General features: G+C 41.9%; 1 protein-coding gene and 6 non-coding genes across 7 annotated transcripts; 5 read left to right on the top strand and 2 right to left on the bottom strand.

Annotated features, from left to right (window-relative positions):
* The first annotated feature begins 289 nt into the window (after nt 1–289).
* On the top strand, nt 290–362 carry trnak-uuu (transfer RNA lysine (anticodon UUU)). Its single transcript has one exon. It is a non-coding gene; the product is annotated as a tRNA-Lys (tRNA).
* A 265-nt stretch (nt 363–627) lies between these two features.
* trnat-agu (transfer RNA threonine (anticodon AGU)) lies at nt 628–701 on the top strand. The gene has a single exon. It is a non-coding gene; the product is annotated as a tRNA-Thr (tRNA).
* A 489-nt stretch (nt 702–1,190) lies between these two features.
* trnas-aga (transfer RNA serine (anticodon AGA)) lies at nt 1,191–1,272 on the bottom strand. The gene has a single exon. It is a non-coding gene; the product is annotated as a tRNA-Ser (tRNA).
* A 10,969-nt stretch (nt 1,273–12,241) lies between these two features.
* Nucleotides 12,242–14,551, top strand: LOC115057476 (stonustoxin subunit beta-like; the record flags this gene model as incomplete). The annotated part of the gene is made up of 5 exons (XM_029524620.1): nt 12,242–12,255; nt 12,803–12,976; nt 13,418–13,591; nt 13,669–13,715; nt 14,085–14,551. Coding segments are annotated over exons 1-5 (876 nt in total), but the record flags the coding sequence as incomplete, so codon positions are not given.
* A 2,828-nt stretch (nt 14,552–17,379) lies between these two features.
* On the top strand, nt 17,380–17,570 carry LOC115058475 (U2 spliceosomal RNA). The gene has a single exon (XR_003842090.1). It is a non-coding gene; the product is annotated as a U2 spliceosomal RNA (small nuclear RNA).
* A 1,211-nt stretch (nt 17,571–18,781) lies between these two features.
* Nucleotides 18,782–18,853, bottom strand: trnac-gca (transfer RNA cysteine (anticodon GCA)). The gene has a single exon. It is a non-coding gene; the product is annotated as a tRNA-Cys (tRNA).
* A 1,473-nt stretch (nt 18,854–20,326) lies between these two features.
* trnal-cag (transfer RNA leucine (anticodon CAG)) lies at nt 20,327–20,409 on the top strand. Its single transcript has one exon. It is a non-coding gene; the product is annotated as a tRNA-Leu (tRNA).
* The last annotated feature ends 1,670 nt before the right edge of the window (nt 20,410–22,079 follow it).

Genomic DNA, 22,079 nt, shown 5'->3' with positions numbered 1-22,079 from the left:
AGCTCCTGCGATAGCGAAAACAGCGATCTGTCTGATGAAACCTTTTGGATGAGATGAGCCCGTTGATAATGCTGCCTGTCCTGCTGAATTTAGGTCACCTGCACTTTTGGCAACAGTCAGAGCTCCATACACAATAACAGTACTGATTACTGACTGTCAATACATTATGACCTTAAAGATTTTATGATCAAATATGAAGAATAACAGGGAGAGAGAGAGGGATGACCTGCAGTATCAGGTCCGGTGCCCTGGCTGGTTCAACAAGCCAAGTTGGAATCAGTAACCAGAAGCCTGAGTAGCTCAGTTGGTAGAGCATCAGACTTTTAATCTGAGGCTCCAGGGTTCAAGTCCCTGTTCAGGTGATGAAGCTTCTTCCCTTTAGTGGTTCACATTATAGACTCCACAGCAGTGATAGGTGACACCATGAAGACGTTATGCACAATGAAACCATGAGTCTTCCACAAGCCGGATCGAGCAGGATATTGACAAGTGAAGCATGCGCAGTAGTAATTTTGTGGCTCATGCTGGGTTTGGGAGAAGGAAATTTGTTGATTGACTGCTTTTCACAGGAGACAAAATTTGGTAAGTCAGCTACTTATGTTGAAATATTTTAAGCATTTTAAGAGTGGTGCTGTGGCTTAGTTGGTCAAAGCGCCTGTCTAGTAAACAGGAGATCCTGGGTTCAAATCCCAGCAGTACCTCTTTATTGAAGTTTAAGGTTGTTGACATAAACTCATGTAACATCTTCTGCATTCTTAATGTGATTTGTTCTGTGCTTTATACTTCCAATATTCAAACATCAGTAATGTGGAGTTCATGTTCAGATTTGTTTTTACAGCTGTAGTAACACTGAATCTCCAGCAGGTGGAAGTATTGCTGCGCAGATGTCATGTACACTGTGGGACACAATGTGGGACACACAATACTCACAGAGGACTTTATTGTGCTGCAGTGAGATGTATAAAAAGCTCCAGTTCTACAGTCAGAAGATGTCCAGTCTGAAGGTGGATGAGTTCTGACTGCAGAAGAAAGTTTCAGAGCTTCTTCCAATGGCTGATGATGAACACATGATTCTTGTGCTGGGCGTCCGGAGTAAAGGCAGTAACTCCAACAATTCATCCAATCAGACCAGGACTGTGACAGCAAAATGAAGAAGCGTGAAATCAGACCATACAGTGACAGCAACCAACCGTTGTTGGCAGGATTTGAACCTGCGCGGGGAAACCCCAATGGATTTCTAGTCCATCGCCTTAACCACTCGGCCACAACAACCACGCACAGCAATGCCCCCCCAACTCCAGCTTCTTCTTCTTCTTCTTCTGCTTCTTCTTCTTCTTCTTCTTCTTCCTTCTTGTTGTGAGAAAGCACAGGTTCCAACTCTTTTTCCCACAGTTCATTGAGGGAATTATACTGGAGATGACAGACCTGGAGGGGAGTGGACATCTGGAGAGAATTGGACCTGGTAGACCTCCAAACCTACCTGGGTCTGAAAAGAGACAACAAAACAAGCCTGAGATGCTGCAAATGTGACGTCTATGTTTGTAAGGTCCACTCTGACCAGAGTGTCAAATGCCACTCGTGCATGAATTCACATACACACAAACACACACACACACACACACACACACACACACACACACTTCATGTTGAGGAGTTTGGTCTCTGGTTTTCTATTTCTTTTTTTATTATTATTATTAGACAATTTTAACAGCTAAAGAGTGTTAAACAAAAATTTGGTGGTGATTGATGGTTTTTTTGTTAATTTAAGAGCAGTTAAAACAGAGCAGGAACACTAAAGTAAGGGGCGGGGGGTGAAAACGACAGGAGGGTTAAAGAGCAGATTCTCTCTGAGGGGACGGATGTTGCCACAATACACAGTGTGTGTGCCATCACATGTGGAAGATGTGTGCAGACTGAAGCCTTGGTCTGCCACCAGCTCAGAGGGGCTGCACTTCTACTGACCACCAGGGGGCTCCACTGGTTGTTTCACAAAGTCACAGTGTGTTGGAGTCTATCAGGGTTTTCAGTCATCCCGTTATAATATGTCTAAGGCAACCAGACTTGGTTCTACATTTCTGAAGACATTTGACCTCTCATCCAGGAGGCGTCATTAGACAGATTGGTGTTTTACCTGTCGCAGTATGTGTGGTCAGCCAAAGCCAACACATCGAGCAGGGGATGTAGTTCAGTGATAGAGGCCATGCTTAGCATGAATGAGCAGCAAAGACCAGCTGCTGTTTTCACACAGGTGGCTGCTACATGGTGTACATATTGTGTAGTCACTTTGATGTGCTAATTTTTCAGCTAGTTTTTTTAGAGTCAGGATGGCCGAGCGGTCTAAGGTGCTGTGTTCACATTGCAGTCTCTCCTGGAGGTGTAGTTTCAAATCCCTCTTCTGACAGAAGCTGCTTTTCTTTTCTCTACTGTTGTAAAGTGTGTTTGGGGACAAAGTTGTTTTGGTCGACTTTGATGGGCAAATTTTTCAGCAAATTTCAGGCAGTAGTTGACCACACAACCATTATAATTTTAAGACTAAGCCACACAGAAAATATATATTACATAACAACTAATTACACATGGATGAATGAAATTGTATTTTTTTTATTTAACAATAAGTGAAAACACGAAGAATGAAGTGTGCATGTGGAGACATCCTCTTCCTCTGTGTCCTGGAAACTAAAAAGCAGATCTTTGAGACCTGTTGATGGTGAACTCAGAGGTTGTTCAAGGGGCCTTTTCACAAAGCTTAGCTACAATGTGTTAAATACAACATGCTAGCATGCTAGCCCAGGGGAATTAGCTCGAATTGTAGAGCGCTCGCGTAACATGTGAGAGGTAGTGGGATCGACACACATTCTCTACAAGTCCTTAGCTCTTTGTTGGAGATACAGCAACAAGTGAACTAAACACAGCAGGTCCCTGAGTGGGCTTTGGAGGCTTTTGGTAAACAGAAGCAGGACTGTCATGGTGAATGGACTTGTGACTGTTACCTGAACATATCCTGAACTGAACCAGCTGCTGTTCTGCTGTTGTTTTAACTTTGACATGTTTTTTATTTATTTATTTTTTGTATGGATTCATATATTTTATTTTATTTTCATTTATTCTCATTTTATATGAATATTACTGTACAAAGTTGGTCTTAAATGATCAATAAGCTTCTCAGCTGTTCTGAATGGTGACAGTGGGTCAGCCTTTGTGTTTACATCTGAATCACGTGATTTTGGAAATTTTTCAAAGCAGCTTCTAGGACGAGTTTAATTCTGTGAGTATTGTGACATCATCAGGTGATGTATCAAAGGCAGCAGCTCTTCAGACTCACACATCACTTCAAACCTTTGAGGAAGTGACACACAACTGTGTGGAGCACATGTGTTGACCGAGACAGACTGCAGAGAAACTGGCAGTACTGATGCTGAGCTGCTTAAAGTGTCTGTCTTGTAAACAGGACATCCTGCATTCACTCTGCTCATCATGTCTCTGTGACACAATCGCTCAGCACGTTCGGCTGTTAACTGAAAGTATGGTGGTTCTAGCCCACCCAGGGAGGCACTTTGACTGATTCACTGATATGATAGTGATCTACAGCACTCATTGGATCGGTTCACAGCTGAGTATGAAGCAGCAGGGACGAGGATCAGCACCTCTAAATCTGAGGCCATGGTTCTCAGGAGGAAACTATCTCAGGAAAAGTAAAGGAAAAGGAAAGTATCTCAGGTCTTGTTCATGAGTGATGGAACTCTGTTGCTTATGTAGTGGTGTGATGTTGCGCTATATGATGAACATGGCAGTGAAGTGTTCACCCACACAGATGTGGTTTCAGAGACAGACCGCAGAGAAACTGGCAGCACTGATGCTGACCTGCTTAAAGTGTCTGTCTTGTAAACAGGACATCCTGCATTCAAACCCAGCAGTGCTTCACTCTGCTCATCATGTCTCTGTGGCACAATCGCTCAGTGCATTCTTCTGTTAACAGAAAGTATGGTGGTTTCTGCTGCAGGTGGGGAATGAGTCCTTGTATCAAGTGAAGGAGTTCAAGTATCTCAGGTCTTGTTCATGAGTGATGGAACTCTGTTGCTTAACCATGAAGGCCAGCAGGTGCTTTGGCCTGCTCAGAGTCTCTGTGTTGGATGTGAGCTGCTGAAATCTCTGAACACCATGACACAGATAATATCAGTCTGATGTGTCATCTGTAATCCAGATGTTGTCAGCAACAAACAGATGTTCCTGACAGAAGCTGTGCTGATTCACTTCAACCAGCATATGAGCCTCTTTCTCAGGAGCACACACAGAAAAAATAAGATTTTCTATTCCAACAATATACGTGATGTCCTCGCGTATGAATGAATGTTTCACTGATGCAGATTTTTACAGAACAATATCAACAACTAATAACTCCACAACGACTCTGTGTTACGTAACTGGAGATCAAAGGCAGGTTCTGTCTTTCATTTCATCTGCGACACAGATGCATGCACACTCTCACGTTCTCGTCAAATGGATGAGCGCATGCGCACAAAGACAGAAACGTCCCTGGACTAACGTGACCAATTCAGAATGGGTAAAATTCGGGACATGTCAGAAAAACAGCAAAACAGTGGCCGGTCACTCACACACTGTGTACATAATTTAATGCAAACTTTCATAAACCATGGTCTGAACTAGTTCATTTTAAAATTTGTAAACTGAACTATTAGCTAGTTAATGTAGAAAGGGAACTTTTCCAACACTGTCTGACTGCACTGCAACGTCTCATCACTCCTTCTCGCGGCTGCGACTTCCGCTCTTTTCATCATCGGAGGGAGCTGGCTGCAGGAGGACTCAACCATCAGATCAGTTTTTAATGTTTTATCAGGAAATAACTCCAGACTCTACTCTAGTGTGATTTTCGGGATGATTGGGGCAAGATTCTGGATTTAGGACAACTGCTTTAATTTCGAGACTGTCCCGATTTTTTTTTGGGACGTCTGGTAACTTTAGCTGTTACATGTTTAAAATGAAGGAGGGAAATTGAAATATGTCACAGTTACACTAACAACACAGGATGTAAGCACACAACAGAGAGAACACACACACACACCCACACACACACACACACACACACACACACACACACACACACACACACACACAGAGGGTCGTGTGACTTCCAGTAACCGCAGCAGCTGAAAGTAAAAGTGTTCAGAGTTCAGCCTCCATTTTGAAGCTGTCGGAGCAGAAGCAGGGAAACTGAAGGCTGAGGCCGGTGAGTGTTAACATTATTATTATTTCACTGTCAGTTTGTCCCTGTGGACTGTGGAGGGACGAAGACTCACAGTGGACTTCTGTAACACTGAGACACTGAGACATGGAGGTCAGAGTTCACTTTGACGAACAGAGAAAAACTCCAGCTGAGCTGAGAACAGACCGTAATGTCTGATAGTATCAAAGGATGAAGGATCTACCTGATACAGAAAGTTCAGAGCTGCTCTGGAATCAGATTTTACTGTAAGTCATATTCAGTTTTCCACAGAGAGCTCAGACTGTGTTTGGATCAACAACTTTTGAAAACCTATTACTTAGGAATTATTATTTACAGATTTTATTTGAAAACTGACAGTTTGATGCTCATATCTGAGACCATGATGATCATTTTCAACCAGCGACCTTCTCAGATATTTCGAAAAGACTAACTAACTGAGATGGGCTGTTGAAGAACATGGCAAAAAAAGTGATAGAATATATTTTTTTCTAATAAGAATGAATATAATTCTATCCTGAGTAAATGTCACTATACACTTTAATAATTATAACGATGATAAGGATCATTATACAAATAAACAGAAACCTGCATGATCTACATCAGTCAGATTATTATTCTGTGTGATAAGGATAGATCATCAAGTGTAGAGAGCAGCAGGGTCCCCTCTCCTCCTCCAGCAGCATCACACACTAATGTTGTGAGCAGTAATGAATTTCTACGCAGCAGATTTAGATCAGACTGCTGTTTTTTCACTCCCCCAAAAATCTGTCTCTCAGGACTAACAGTGTTCTCTTCTAAAGTTACTTTCTGCCATTAGCCTTGTTTCATTTAGGTCAGAACTTGGGCTTTCAAAAAATGTGTGTTTTCTTTTGTCAGTTTGATCAATCATTGTTTCCTCTTCAGTAAAATTGAGCTTTTACTTTTTTGCTTACTTATTCAATCATGAAATTTTTCCTGAAGAAAAATACTAAAGTAAATGCAAACCAAACAATTTAGGTGTGTTGGTTATCCCCATCTAGTGGAAAGATCGTAGAACTTCATTACATCTTGTTTGTTTCTTATAAGGAGGAAGAAAAGTTGAGTAATGAAAAAGTGAAGAATGAGCAGCTGCATGTTTTCCGAACACACAAAGCTGGAATGTGTGTAAATCAACCTGAAGTGAGTTCAGCAGGAGAGAATCTGTATATTTCTGATCAGCAGGATCACTGTGATCACATTGTGCTTGTTGATTTAGATTTTTATGTTAGTTTTGGCAGCAGTTTGATTATAATCTGAGTTTATTGATGGAGGTTCCTCAGAACTGGTCAGCTGGCTAAGAGGCCTCTGAACTCGGTTTGACTTCAGTTTCCTCGGTTCATTTGTCTTCCAATACATTTAGAAACAATAAGAAACAAAGGCAGCACTTTAATGTGACCAGTTTGTTCAGCAGAAACTGTTTGATTTCTCCACACTGTGACTGATTTAATGTAAAATGTTCCCACATTGTTTATCACCATCTAGTAGACAGATAGTAGAACTTCATCACATCATGTTTGTTTCCTGTAATGAGGAAGAAAACTGGTTCAGTAACATTAATGTCAGATCTTTCCACATTATTCCAGATCAAAGATGAGCCAACAATAATTTCTTAGGAAGATATTTTTTATTGTTTATCACTTTAATCCATGAGAACACTGATTGAAAACATGTAATATTCAAGGTCTGTGTCTCCTGAAAGCATTGATTCAGTTCTGTTGCTTTTTAATAACAAAACCAAAAGACATGGAAGTGGAGAGTTTTTTAAACTGAAGACAGTAGAGAAGAAGGTGATGATGAAAAGAGATGTCGGTTTAAGTTAACAAAATACAAAAAAAATAGGAAACACTTGCCCCTGGGCATTTATGTTTTGTCTTGTTTTTACATAATTTTCCTCTTTATTACATGTTATTGTCCTCTTTGACAATTACTGAGGTATACAAATATTGACATTGAAGTAATGAAGAAATTCAGATTTCTGATGGCTCCATCTGTTGGTCGAACTCGGGATGACATAGTTGTTGTTGTTGGCTCTGAATGATTTGTTTTCTCACTCACTCTCATTCATCTTCATCTGCTTTTATCCGTATCCGGGTTGCTGCGCTGCTGGAGCCAATCCCAGCTCACATTGGGCAAGGGGACAGGTCACCAGTCCATTGCAGGGACAACACATAAAGACAAACAGAGACAAACAACCACTCACACCTGCGGTGAATTTAACATCGCCAGTTAACCTGTACATGCATGTCTTTGGGCGATGGGAGGAAACCAGAGTACCCAGAGGAAACCACGCAGACTCTTAACTGCTTACTGATATTTTAAAATTTTATCCATGCTGAGAAATTCACATTGTTGCAGCACATTTACATCATCGTCTGCTGGGTTGAGGATCAAGACATTCACAAGAATCACACCACCATCCCAAAGAGTCCTCTGGCACTGATTTGGTTTCTAACACAGGTTAGAACAGTTTCACCTCACTAAAGCTTTTAATAATTGAACCCTGAAGTTATGAGGATGTGACTTTTCCTCAGCTCAGACACCAGGACTGATGAGGGAGAACAAGCAGCTTCTTCTCTTCACATGAAGCTGGAAAGTGTCAGAAAGTCTCCCTGAAGTGAGTTCAGCAGGTGAGAATCTGTAAAATGTCTGAACAGGATCACTGTGATCACACTGAGCTGACAACAGTAGACATGTTTATTTACCTTCCTTCCTTTCTTCCTATTTACAGACTGAATCTATCAGTATTTTATCTGGAATTTGGAGTGAATAGTTCCTTCACTTTGTTCTTGCTCTGATATAAAGTAAGATTCTTAGACTTAGTAAACTCAAGATTTTAAATCACCAGAGTTAAAACAGATTTAATTTTTTTTAAAGGTGTTTAAGTGGTCACCACAAATCTTAAGTGAAGCAGAAACTTTTATCAACTTTCTTGATAAGGCTGAATTTGATTTCCGAGCCGAGCCATGACAGAACAAACATGTCAGAACTGTACGATACTTTGGATGAACTTGGATGAGTAAATTGAACTCTGACTGTTAATGTTCCCCTCTGAGAATTTCCAGATACAGTGAATGCACTGAAGGTTTGTTTTTATTGTTGGGAATCAATTGAGGCAAATCTTTACATTGTCACAAGTTATTTGCTCAATAAGGTGACATGAATTAAATCACAGCTCCATCAACACATCCTACAGTCAGATACCACCATCTAGTGGACAGAGAGAAGAAGCACCATCAGATCTGAGATACATTTCTCTGAAACTTGCAGATCACTGACAGATCTGACTGATTTCTACGTGACATTGTGGAGGCACAGTATTTAAATAATGTGTAAAAGAAACAAATGTTTAAGGTTTATCGTTTTCATCAGATGAGAGAACCACCTCTCTTAATCTGGGGTTTCCTGACAGGACAGACTGGTTTAGTTGTAACGTTTGTTTGCCAACCTATGGTGATCACAACTATGTCAAGGTTCAATAACTCTTCAACTTGCACTGCTTAAAGTAAATGGTGATCTGAGTTTGTTTGAAATTTAGTTTTAATGCCAATGTATAACATTGAAGATTGGTATTAACATGAATCAGGAATGTTCTCTGTTTATAACACAATCTGACTGAAATCAACACAGAGAGAGAAAAATCAAACCGTCAGTAAACAATGCTGATTGTGTCCTGTGATATAAATCCTGTTGTCATGAAGCTTTTTGTTGTTTGTGTGAAGGTGGAGGCTCAGCTATGAATCAGTGTGAGGACAGAGAGGAGGGAGCCCCTCCCTCTAAAACCACTCTGTGTGGGGAACATGAGAGTCAGACCAAAGCTCAGAGGTGAGATGAGGATCTCTAACTGTCCATCTGTCAGAGCTCAGCACTCAGATCACTGCTCCATCATTATTCACTCTCACTGTCACTTACATTTTTTACTGCTTCAGTTTTTTTATCCTTGTCTCCATTGGGAGCTCAACCAGGATGTGGAGATTTGTTCATTTATATTCACCAGTCCCTCACAGGGCCAACACACAGATACAGACAGAGACAAACAATCTGCCACACTCACACTCAGACATACGGACATGGCTGTTGTGAGGTAACAGCACTAACCATAATGCTGCTGTGCTGCCTGCATGTAGAGATATATTTCTTCTTCTTCTTCTTCATCGTCTTCTTCTTATTATCATTATTGTTATTATTATTATTATTTGACTTGCACATGTCAGTAATACTCAATGCAAAATACTTCACTTTCGTGAAAGCTGGACTTGGCTGATTTATTTTAAATTGATAATTTTCTACCCATTTATTTGGTTAATACTTTTAATGTCAACTCTGTTTCTTCTAGCAACCAGAAGTCAAGACCAGATTCTCCTGAACTGAGCTGTGTGTCCATGAAGAGTGATCGGTCTATGCAACCACCTATTGACTTTAAGGATGGACAACAGTCTGCTGTATCCAGCTGTGTGTCCATGAAGAGTGATCGGTCTATGGATGACTTTATCAAAGAAAAAAGGTAAAAGCTGATCATTTGTTGTTGGACTCATTAAAGGTATCAAAGCTTGTCTATCAGTTTCTCTGCTGTTCATAGAAAACTCCTGGAACAAACTGTGTGTTTGTGTCTTTTCTCCTCAGAGTTCAGTCTGACAAACATCATCACACAGACCTGGACTCCATATTTATGGTGTGTAAATGTTCATCCAGTGACTACAACAGACACCAACAAAGACTTGAGTTTGAAGCTGCACTCTTTAGACCAGTAGAGCTTTACTCTGTGACAGACAGGAGTTGAATTGGGATTGAACAGGTTTGGGGTGGGAGAGAGTGGGAGAGGACTGGGAGTTGTAGTTCACCACAGAGCAATAATCCATCAGCCTCAACAGATATGTTCTGTATGAATATGGTCTGTTGGAGACTTTTACAAAACATTTCTGCTCCTTTTTATTCATCTACAGTGAATCCTAAAGAAAAGTCTTCCTTTGACCATCAACTTAGCTAGAAAACTTCCTAAGTTGATGTGTTGAAGGGCTGTATCAGTTTGGTCTTCATGTGATGATCTGGATCTCTGTGTTGTCAGAATCTAAAGTCAAACTTAGTAAGTTACACCAGTGAAGTTAGTTTAGTGAAGTTAGCAGGTCTGAATCTTTCTGTGTAGCTCTGGAAAGAGACGTGGCAGCAGATGATACAGCAGCAGCTAAAGTTGAACTCTGCTGACTGATGATCTGATGCTTTGATCCATCAGTTTATACTGAGAGTGAACTTTACACAGGATGTTATTGTGTTCCAGCTGCTGGAGGAGAACATCGTCTTTTTTATGAAGAACGAGCTGAAGAAAATCAAAAGGAGTCTGAGTCCAGATTACCCACAATTCATGAAGAATGAGGATGATGAGGTGGATGAAGAGCAGAGGAGGAGCAGAGAGGCATTTCTGAAGATCACAGTGAACTTCCTGAGGAGGATGAAGCAGGACGAGCTGGCTGACTGTCTGCAGAGCAGTAAGAGGATTTAACATGATGGATCAATTAGATATTTACTAAAGTCTGAGGAGACGGCGCGAAATATGATCATATTCTTATTCTTTAGGAAAAGTAAACATCAACCTAGTAATTCTTGATCTTATTTGTATTTTGCCCATTCAGAGTTTAATGTGCCAGTTTGTCGACGTAAACTCAAATCTGAGCTGAAGAAGAAGTTCCAGTGTGTGTTTGAGGGGATCTCTAAAGCAGGAAAGCCAACCCTTCTGAATCAGATCTACACAGAGCTCTACATCACAGAGGGAGGGACTGGAGAGGTCAATGAGGAACATGAGGTCAGACAGATTGAAACAGCATCCAGGAAACAGGACAGAGCAGAAACAACCATCAGACAAGAAGACATCTTTAAACCCCCACCTGGAACCAATCAGACCAACCAACCAATCAGAACAGTGATGACAAAGGGAGTGGCTGGCATTGGGAAAACCGTCTTAACACAGAAGTTCACTCTGGACTGGGCTGAAGACAAAGCCAACCAGGACATAGAGTTCACATTCCCCTTCACCTTCAGAGAGCTGAATGTGCTGAAAGAGAAGAAGTTCAGCTTGGTGGAACTTGTTCATCTCTTCTTCACTGAAACCAAAGAAGCAGGAATGTGCAGCTTTGATCACTTCCAGGTTGTGTTCATCTTTGACGGTCTGGATGAGTGTCGACTTCCTCTGGACTTCCACAACACTGAGGTCCTGACTGATCCTACAGAGTCCACCTCAGTGGACGTGCTGCTGACAAACCTCATCAGGGGGAAACTGCTTCCCTCTGCTCGCCTCTGGATAACCACACGACCTGCAGCAGCCAATCAGATCCCTCCTCAGTGTGTTGACATGGTGACAGAGGTCAGAGGGTTCAATGACCCCCAGAAGGAGGAGTACTTCAGGAAGAGGTTCAGACATGAGGAGCAGGCCAGCAGGACCATCTCCCACATCAAGACCTCACGAAGCCTCCACATCATGTGCCACATCCCAGTCTTCTGCTGGATCACTGCTACAGTTCTGGAGGAGGTGTTGAAGACCAGAGAGGGAGGAGAGCTGCCCAAGACCCTGACTGAGATGTACATCCACTTCCTGGTGGTTCAGTCCAAACTGAAGAAGGTCAAGTACGATGGAGGAGCTGAGTCAGATCCACACTGGAGTCCAGAGACCAGGAAGATGATTGAGTCTCTGGGAAAAGTGGCTTTTGAGCAGCTGCAGAAAGGAAACCTGATCTTCTATGAATCAGACCTGACAGAGTGTGGCATCGATATCAGAGCAGCATCAGTTTACTCAGGAGTGTTCACACAGATCTTCAAAGAGGAGACAGGGCTGTACCAGGACAAGGTCTTCTGCTTCGTCCATCTGAGTGTTCAGGAGTTTCTGGCTGCTCTTCATGTCCATCTGACCTTCATCAACTCTGGAGTCAATCTGATGTCAGAAAAACAAACAAGAACTCGAAGGTTTAAATTCATAGGGACTGGATCTAAACCAACATGTCTCTACCAGAGTGCTGTGGATGAGGCCTTACAGAGTCCACATGGACACCTGGACTTGTTCCTCCGGTTCTTTCTGGGTCTTTCACTGCAGACCAACCAAACTCTCCTACGAGGCCTGGTGACACAGACAGGAAGTAGCTCAGAGACCAATCAGAAAACAGTCCAGTACATCAAGACAAAGATCAGTGAGAATCTGTCTGCAGAGAAAAGTATCAACCTGTTTCACTGTCTGAATGAACTGAATGATGGTTCTCTGGTGGAGGAGATCCAACAGTCCCTGAGATCAGGACGTCTCTCCACAGATAAACTGTCTCCTGCTCAATGGTCAGCTCTGGTCTTCATCTTACTGTCATCAGAAAAAGATCTGGACGTGTTTGACCTGAAGAAATACTCTGCTTCAAAGAAGGCTCTTCTGAGGCTGCTGCCAGTGGTCAAAGCCTCCAACAAAGTTCTGTATGTGCAAATAAATCCATCCAGATCAACTGAATCTTTTTATTTGCTCAAACCAAGAACACATTTTTGAAATAATTTTCTCTTATTTTTCTGATTCTTATTCAGGCTGAGTTTCTGTAACCTCTCAGACAGAAGCTGTGAAGCTCTGTCCTCAGTCCTCAGCTCCCAGTCCTCTAGTCTGAGACATCTGGACCTGAGTAACAACAACCTGCAGGATTCAGGAGTGAAGCTGCTGTCTGCTGGTTTGAAGAGTCCACAATGTGAGCTGGAAACTCTCAGGTCAGAATTCATGTTTGTGTGAATACTAAAACTGGATTTAGTTTTGTAGATTTTGGTTCGTAGTGGTGTCTTCTATGTTCACTGAGGATTGTTTACTTTTAGGGAGGTGGACACAACCTTTCTGCTGCTTTTGGCATCTGTCACAATTGTGATTATTCAGGAAAATATTTAAGGGGCTCAAAGGTTGAGTGGACTGCTGATATGATGCTCTGTGGATGAATGAACCTGGTTGAACACAGAGCAGAATCAATGCATCACTCTACAGTGTTTGTGTAACTGAAAAAGTAACTGTCTCTTTACTTTTATTAGTGTCTTTATAGTTCAGCTGTTGTTTCTCTGCTGTGGTTTACCTTTGTGTATTCTCTTATGGTGTTTCTTTGTTCTGCTGTTGATTCGAAGTGTTTCAATGTCTGTCGACCTGATTCTATAGTATTTATCCAGTCTGTCAGGATGCCTGGTCTCAGAGGAAGGCTGTTCTTCTCTGGCCTCAGCTCTCAGCTCCAACCCCTCCCATCTGAGAGAACTGGACCTGAGCTACAATCATCCAGGAGACTCAGGAGTGAAGCTTCTGTCTGCTGGACTGGAGGATCCAGACTGGAGACTGGACACTCTCAGGTCTGGACAGCTCTGAGGAACTCTGCTTCATGTTTGATGGTGGATCAAGTTGATCCTGACTCTGTTTCTTCCTCCAGGGTGGACCATGGTGGACCACAGAGACTGAGACCTGGTCTGAGGAAGTGTGAGTGTGTTTTCACTTTGATTCATGAAAACTCAGCTGCTCATGTTACACTAGATTTTTACATTTCTGACTGAAGTACAAAGATTAGTTTCATTCAGGATCAACACTTCATGTGTTTATTGATGTGGATCTCCATCAGCCGTCATCTTTGACTCCACAGCAGAAAAAAAGCAGAACATTGCTGACATCTTGACTCTCATGTTCAGTAACTGTTGATGTTCTAACTGGATTGTTGGCTTTTAATTTAAATGTAGTCAAACATTATTCACAGGTGATGAAATGTAAGTTTGAATGATTCACTTTCAGTAAAGTTGTTGATAAATGAACAGATGATAAACTGCAGCTGTTGTTTCTTGTTCTCTCCATCAGATGTCTGTGAACTGGAACTGGACACAAACACAATCCACAGAAACCTCAAACTGTCTGACAACAACAGGAAGGTGACACGTCTAGAAGAGGATCAGTCATATCCTGATCATCCAGACAGATTTGATATCTGTCCTCAGCTGCTGTGTAGAAATGATCTGACTGGTCGCTGTTACTGGGAGGTTGAGTGGAGTGGAGATGTTTATATCTCAGTGAGCTACAGAGGAATCAGAAGTAAAGGATACAGTGCTGACTGTTTGTTTGGATATAATGATCAGTCCTGGAGTCTGTTCTGCTCTGATGGTGGTTACTCTGTCTGTCACAACAACAGAAAAACATTCCTCTCCTCCTCCTCTGTCTCTAACAGAGTAGCAGTGTATGTGGACTGTCCTGCTGGCTCTCTGTCCTTCTACAGAGTCTCCTCTGACTCACTGATCCACCTCCACACCTTCAACACCACATTCACTGAACCTCTCTATCCTGGGTTCTTGTTCTGGTCTGGTTCTTCAGTGTCTCTGAGGAAGTTGTATTGAAGGAGACTTGAAACTAGAAACTGAGACAATTCACTGTTGGCTTCACTTCTCAGCTCTGGAGTTTCCATCAGTTCCAGATTGGAAACAGAGCTGAACTTAATCTAAGTCTAAATCTCAGTGTGTTCCTGAAACTCCTTCAGCCTGCACACTCATTACTTTTCCTTTGTGCTCTGGTTGTTTTCTGTAACTGAGAATTTTTTTCTTTAAGAGTAAAAAGGGAAGAAAACACGTGATGGCTTGACTGCTGATGATGCTGAACTTCTCTCAGCATTAGTGCTGAATATCTTCAGAGGAATTGTTGTCTGTGGCCTTCATTTCCTTCTTCCTTCCTCCTGTTGGACTGTCAGTTTATTTCAGTTCCATTGATCTGTTCATTCGCATGATGTCCCCGGGACTTCAGGCTGCAGTCTGAATGAGACAAACAAGAGTCTTTGATCTCTCTGTCATTAGAACTTTTGTAACATCACAGAATCTTTTATGTTTTTGTCTCCAGAGGTGGTACACTCCAGTGGATAAGCTATTCCAAGATTAGTCCACAGACAGACAAAAGAAAACAATGAACATAGCACAACACAACAGAGGTGCTGCAACAAGATGCCACCTTTCTTCCAAAATCACAGCCAGCTGCGGCTTGAAATCACAACCTCTGCATCACTCTGCAGGTTACTGTCTTATAAGTACCACACGCTGACCGATTTCGCAACTGGAGCCTATGAAGTGGCCCACACACAACAGAAGTACATCCAGCAATGGGAAGGTTCAGGATCTGAACCAGCTCTGGGGATCTAGTTCCCTGAAGCTTAATTCTGGTTACCCCAACATTTACTGTGAGGTCCCTTCCCCCTGAATCCTGCTATTCAAGGCTTCCAACAGATGCAACCAAAAAAGTGGGGTTATACCTGTCGCAGGTGCTCAGAAGGCATCTGGCTAGCTAAAGCTGCTAAAGCTACCACACATGTAGCTCAGTGGTAGAGCGTATGCTTTGCATGTATGAGGCCCCGGCTTCAATCTGCATCTACCTGAGCCTGTTTGACTGCAGATGTGCATTTTCATTTGGACCCCAGGAAGAGTAGCTGCTGCCTCAGTGACAACTAACAGGGATCCTAACAAGTGATAAACTATAAACAGCTGTTTCCTTGATCATTGTAACCGACAGCTGATGAAAACCTAAAAGTAGTTTGTTATTTCTACAACAAGGAACTGCTGGGATGTAAACACAGGCTGCTTTAACCAGCTAACATACATAACCTTTATCTGCATTGGCTGTGAAATCATTCAGCCTGTTTCTGGCTCAGGTCCACAGCGCTGTACTCAGCTGGTTTTGTTGGATAGTATCTGGTTTGGTTTGACCTCTTCCACAAAACTTCAGGCTGTTCCAAAGGGAGACATGGAGACTGTGCAGTTAACTGATTGGTCAGAGAGACTGCTGTGTCCTTTGAATGGAACTTCTGCAGAGGAAGCATTAATCTCAAAGTCAGGTCACCCTTCAACAAAGGAATACTTAAAAATACAACAGTTTTGGGGGTTTATGTTTTCACTTTGTAAAAAAATAATCAAGTCTCCTTTTTAAGAGTGCTGCAAACAGCCAGTATATCAATAAACAGCTAATACACTGTGCTGCGTCTGACTCAGTGATGCTGTTGAATGCTTATAGGGCCGCCCTGACGAAAGTAACACAATCAAATTGTAAACTGGAATTGCTTACATTTTTTCTTTTTTCTTTTTTTTTTTACAATTACAATTTTTCACAATTCACAATTACAAATATGAAATGCACTTAAATTATTTTATTTGCTTCAAACATGTCAAAAGTATAACCGTCAGTGTGAATCATCTTGTTTTTATATGATTACAAATTTTCAATGATTTGCACATAAACCAGAGTTAGTGTTCGGAGCCAGTCCTCTCTGTGTTGTTCTCTTCCTACTGTTGTCTGTCATGACAATACAGAATCGTTGTGTTTTGATAAGCTGTTAACTCGCAGAGTGCGGCTGCATTACTCTCGTCCAGACAGGGACTTCCAACATCTCCGTTCCGAGGAGTATTGCTTGCTGAACGTGGTGACGTCATTTGATGCGTCTACATTTATCCGATTCTGAGTGTTACATTTGTCCCGTATTACTTTGGTAACACTGCCATGTTTGAGTTCACTGACGCTTTAAAATGATCGCGGCACTGATGCTAATCCTGTTAGCCGGTCTATGGCGTTTTCCATTGTATGTTAGCATGAGACGGACATAACGGACTTTATGTTAAGATGAAATGATGGCAGTAATACTGGTTAAAATGACTTTGAATGCTATTTTGAATATGTGTGTGTTCAGTCATTTGTGCTTTTATTCTGTGGAAGAGAAAGTTCCTCTTTCATTTTATTATTCTCTCTTTCGGTTGAAAAAAGCGGAGTCCAGTCGAGGAGAGCCGAATCTTCAGAGAATCCGTGCAGACAGGGGGGTTATTTTGATGGACACACCATGAGGCCAATCACATGAGAGGACAAACTGATGTTTTCACAATAATATTCAGCTGCTAAATTGACATAGATATGACGTTTTACAGGTGACCAAGAAGAGACGTTTTCTTTGCTCTACAACGTAACTTTGTGAAAATAACATGTCTGTGGTTGTTCTCTGATCCCTCCTTCGTTTCTTCATGTCTTCTGTTTGTGTCTCTCTCTCGGAGTGATGTTGTTACTGAAGCCGACTCTGACCCCTCACTGAGCGGGTCGGTGCGGAGAAACACTCCGTTACCTCCGACAGCTGAGCGGTATCGCTTCTCGGCCTTTTGGCTAAGATCAAGTGTAGTATCTGTTCTTATCAGTTTAATATCTGATACGTCCCCTACCCGGGGACCATATATTAAATAGATTTTTGGAACAGGGAGATGGAATAGGGGCTTGCTCCGTCCACTCCACGCATCGACCTGGTATTGCAGTATCTCCAGGAACGGTGCACTCCCTCTGTGTGTTCAATACAAGTCCTGTTCAGCTCAACATCACCTTAAACACATGATGTTGTCTTCATGTGTGTAACGCTGAGTGTACAGAGTGTTCATGTTCAGTTTATGGTTTTAGAATCAGTGATGCATTCATGTAGAAACATCAGTTTAATGTTGCAGCTGATTTCATCAGGTTATATTCTGCTGACCAGACTGAATCAATAAGTCAGTGAAATAATGAAGTAATCCAGCAAATGAAAAACATTTGGCTCTGAATCTCAATGCAGATTTGAACAAAGAGCTCCAGCTGAAGAAAACAATGCTGTCTGTTTCCAGATGATGAAGAACTCAGTTCTCAGTTGATGCTCAGTTATCTCCATCTAGTGGACAGATGGTAGAAGTTGATTCCTGAAAAGAGGAAGTGACTTTTCCTCAGATCAAACTGTTGAAGGAGAACGAGCAGCTTCTTCCTCACTGACTCACTCAACTTCTGTCTCCTGGGTTTGGATTTGAGCCTCTTTCTCAGGAGCACACACAGAAAAAATAAGATTTTCTATTCCAACAATATTCGTGATGTCCTCGCGTATGAATGAATGTTTCACAAATGAGGCAGCAGCTACTCTTCCTGGGGTCCAAATGAAAATGCACATCTGCAGTCAAACAGGTTCAGGTAGACGCAGAGTCCTACATTAAGACAAACCACTTTACCATCAACCTCAACTGCATTTTTTGTAAACACTTGTTCTTATTATTAATGTTAAGACCCAGAAAGCAGCATATTTGATTGATAATCTGATCACTGATCAATAATCAGCCATTGGAAGACGCTCTGAAACTTTCTTCTGCAGTCAGAACTCATCCACCTTCAGACTGGACATCTTCAGACTGTAGAACTGGAGCTTTTTATACATCTCACTGCAGCACAATAAAGTCCTCTGTGAGTATTGTGTGTCCCACAGTGTACATGACATCTGAGCAGCAATACTTCCACCTGCTGGAGATTTATTGTTACTACAGCTGTAAAATAAATCTATCAGAACATGAACTCAGTCTGTAGAATCCAGAAGATTAATGACACACTTTGTCCTGCTGTTATGGAATCAAATCCTATTTTAGGTTTTCGATATATTAAACTAATGAGCACTGTTGGGGCTCAAACAAAAAAAGACAAAGGCAAGATTTTTCTTTTTCTTTGTGCTTGCGTATGAAAGCATGTAGTTTCATGGTGGTGGCAGGGGGCACCCAGATTTGAACTGGGGACCTCTTGATCTGCAGTCAAATGCTCTACCACTGAGCTACACCCCCCATAAACACACACAGCCCATCACTGCAGATCAGCAGGTCTGACTGAAAACATACTGTAAAGTATGAACCACAGGGGTCAGACTGAGACTTCTGAAATGTTTCATAAATAGACTGAACAGGTGAGGGCTTTGGGACGGGGCTCACTGCAGCATCTGCTGTTGAGAGCTGCAGAGTGATGTGCGCTTTCCTGTCAGTTCCTCCACAAAAGTCTCCATTAAGTCCAGGAACAGTCGCTAAATTTAATTAAAAGGACACAAAGGCCACACTGTTAACACTGATCGAAGATTATGTTACAGCTTCAGCTGGTGTCTTCACTGTGACAAGTGTCTTGTCAGGATACTTCAAGTAACACAGACATCAAACTTCACACAGCTACATGTGCTTCCATGGTGTCATCATGAGCACTCTGGACTCTAAATCTGTCATTCATAACAGTTTTAGATTTAACTAAACTCTTCATGATTGTACCGCACAGCTTGGACAACTGGCAGCGGTGGGAGTCAAACCCATGCCTCTGAAGAGACTGGAACCTAAATCCAGCACCTTGGACCGCTCGGCCACACGACCACATAACTTCACCCATTTCACTGCAATAATGCCACATGTCTCACATTCTCTAACTTCTCAAAGTTGTGACTTTGGATGAAAGATACACTGTTACATGGATCAAAGGCAGCAGCTCTTCAGACTCACACATCATTCAAACCTTCAAGGAAGTGACACACTACGTTTGTCTGTGGAGCTTCATTAACAGAGTGCACTCTATTGTGGAGGTCATGAGAAAAAAATGGGAGGAGTCTTTGATCTCTGTGATGTCATTAGAACCTTTGTGACATCACAGAATCAGCATCTCCTTTGATGGAACAGGAAAAGGTCAGACCCTGATATAATCTTGTGAACCCAAAAGCTTGCCTTTTTTCTTTGTGTATTTGTGTCAGACTTTCCTTCCTTAATTGTAGATACCTAACATTCTGCCTAATACTATACTTACGATAGTTGTTATTAGCACAACGCTCTAACTTGACGAAGATTTCATACAACCATTTTGTGGACTGAACTTCCATCAAAGGCTTGCAGAGAAACAACACGGTAAAGCAAAGCACAAAACTGTCCTGAGGATCTATCCCACATTGGTAACTCAAAGTGATGGTGGCCATTGGTGCAACTTAAAGTCTTGTGGAGAATGTGGGCATCGATGCCTCTACCTCTCACATGCTAAGTGAGCACTGTACCATTTGAGCTAATTCCCCTGTATTGGCATATTAGCATGCAAGCTAAGCTTTGGGAAAAGGCCCTTTAACAACCTCTGAGTTCACCATCAACAGGTTTCAAAGATATTTAGAAATCATTCACGATGGATATTTAGGATAATTCTAGCTGGAATAGCAGGCTGCAACAGGAAAAGTTCTGCATGTCTCTGTCTCTTGATTGAATTTTTCAGCAAATTTTTCGGCTATTGTTGCAGCTTTTGTCGTCAGAATGGCCGAGCGGTCTAAGGCGCTGCGTTCAGGTCGCAGTCTCCCCTGGAGGCGTGGGTTCAAATCCCACTTCTGACAGAGACCACTTTTCTTTCACCTCAACTGCAGCAAGGTGTGTTTGGGGACAAATTTCTTTTGGTCTACTTTTGACCGCCCAAACTTTTAAAAGACCAAAATTCCTTTGACATGTCGAAATATTGCCATTCTGTCCTTGGAAAATTGAAACAACTTGGTTTTGTCCACTCCACACGTATGAGGAAATGCAAATTTTGAGCCTCTGTGCGATCTAATCAGGCGGTCTTTGAGTATTGTGGACTCACTTTGATGGGCAAATTTTTAAGCAAATTTCAGGCAGGAGTTGATCACACAACCATTATAATTTTAAGACTAAGCCACACAGAATATATATATTACATAACAACTAATTATGCTTGGATGAATGAAATAGTATTTTATTTAACAATTCGTGAAAACACCAAGAACAAGTGTGCATGTGGAGACATCCTCTTGATGATGAAATGAAAATCAGATTTTATTCCCATTTATATTTATAACTGTAAACTACGATCTCTTAAAGGTAAATGTAAAATCAATTGAAGAGTACATCCAAACTTACACGTTGACTTGAGTAGTAAATGCTTCTCATGCTGTTTCTCCTTTGCTGCTGCAGCGGTGTTATTATATCAGAGGCCCTTTGTGGTGCATATACTTATCTTTATTAGCATTTGTACTTGTATACACACACACACCTTTAATGATGAAGAAATCAAGTTTTGAGAGGTTGCATGTGGCCAGTATGGGGCTTGAACCCATGAACTTGGCGTAAACTGAATATAACTGGCCAGTTACCAGGGTGATGGACAGGCCAACCACTGTCCATGACTTGTTCTTAGAATATGTTAAACAATGTGTGTGAGTATCTACTGTAACAGACCGACTGTAGCTGAATAGATAGAACGGTTTCATCCTCCTCCTGGTCTGTAGGCCAGTTGGGCACCATTGAGATCTACAGGATCTCAAGCTATAAGTTAAACTGCAACGGCCAGGAATCGAACCGGGGTCAACTGCTTGGAAGGCAGCTATGCTCACCACTATATCACCAATGCATGAAAAATGGCGAGCATCCACTCCGAATGGACGCGAAATGGTACCGTTTGTTTGCGCTGTAAAAATTCTTATTTGTTTTATCGATGTTAGACATTTTAATTTCTGGTGATGAAGTCACACAGCCCCCCATGTTCTCCAAATGGACCCAAAGTGCAGTTGTCACCAAATTTATCAAACAGTAATGTCAGATGTCAGTAATGTAAGATGTTCAATCTTAAATAATTACATAGCCTATCGTAGCTCTGCATGCAGTGGTCTCTGCTCTCCATGAAAAGCAGCAGTCAGCTCTGCCTGGATACAACAGTGGTCTAGGCTGCATCATGTATGTTAACACTGACATGTGTGTCACTCTTTTCCTTACTCTGGGTTCCAGGCCGCAGTGCATGCGGTGGTGTAGCCGAGCGGTCTGAGCTAAAGATACAAATAAAATAATCTAAATTGGATTTTATTTTGCAACCTAAGGATTTCAGCTGTAAGCCTCTACAGTCCTCCGCTCTACCAACTGAGCTATCGAAGGGAGCTGCTGGTGCTCAGCGGATTCAGTAACAGCTGAGTTTTCTTTAGTCCAACAACTGCTGTCCATTCCTCCCACAGGGAGCCACAGGCTTTAGTGTTTTCAGTCCTAACCCCTTTATTGTTAA

Source organism: Echeneis naucrates, chromosome 2 (assembly GCF_900963305.1).
Source record: "Echeneis naucrates chromosome 2, fEcheNa1.1, whole genome shotgun sequence".
Classification (NCBI taxonomy): Eukaryota; Metazoa; Chordata; class Actinopteri; order Carangiformes; family Echeneidae; genus Echeneis; species Echeneis naucrates.
The sequence above is the reverse complement of the archived record's forward strand: the minus strand, read 5'-3'. Positions and strand labels throughout refer to the sequence as shown.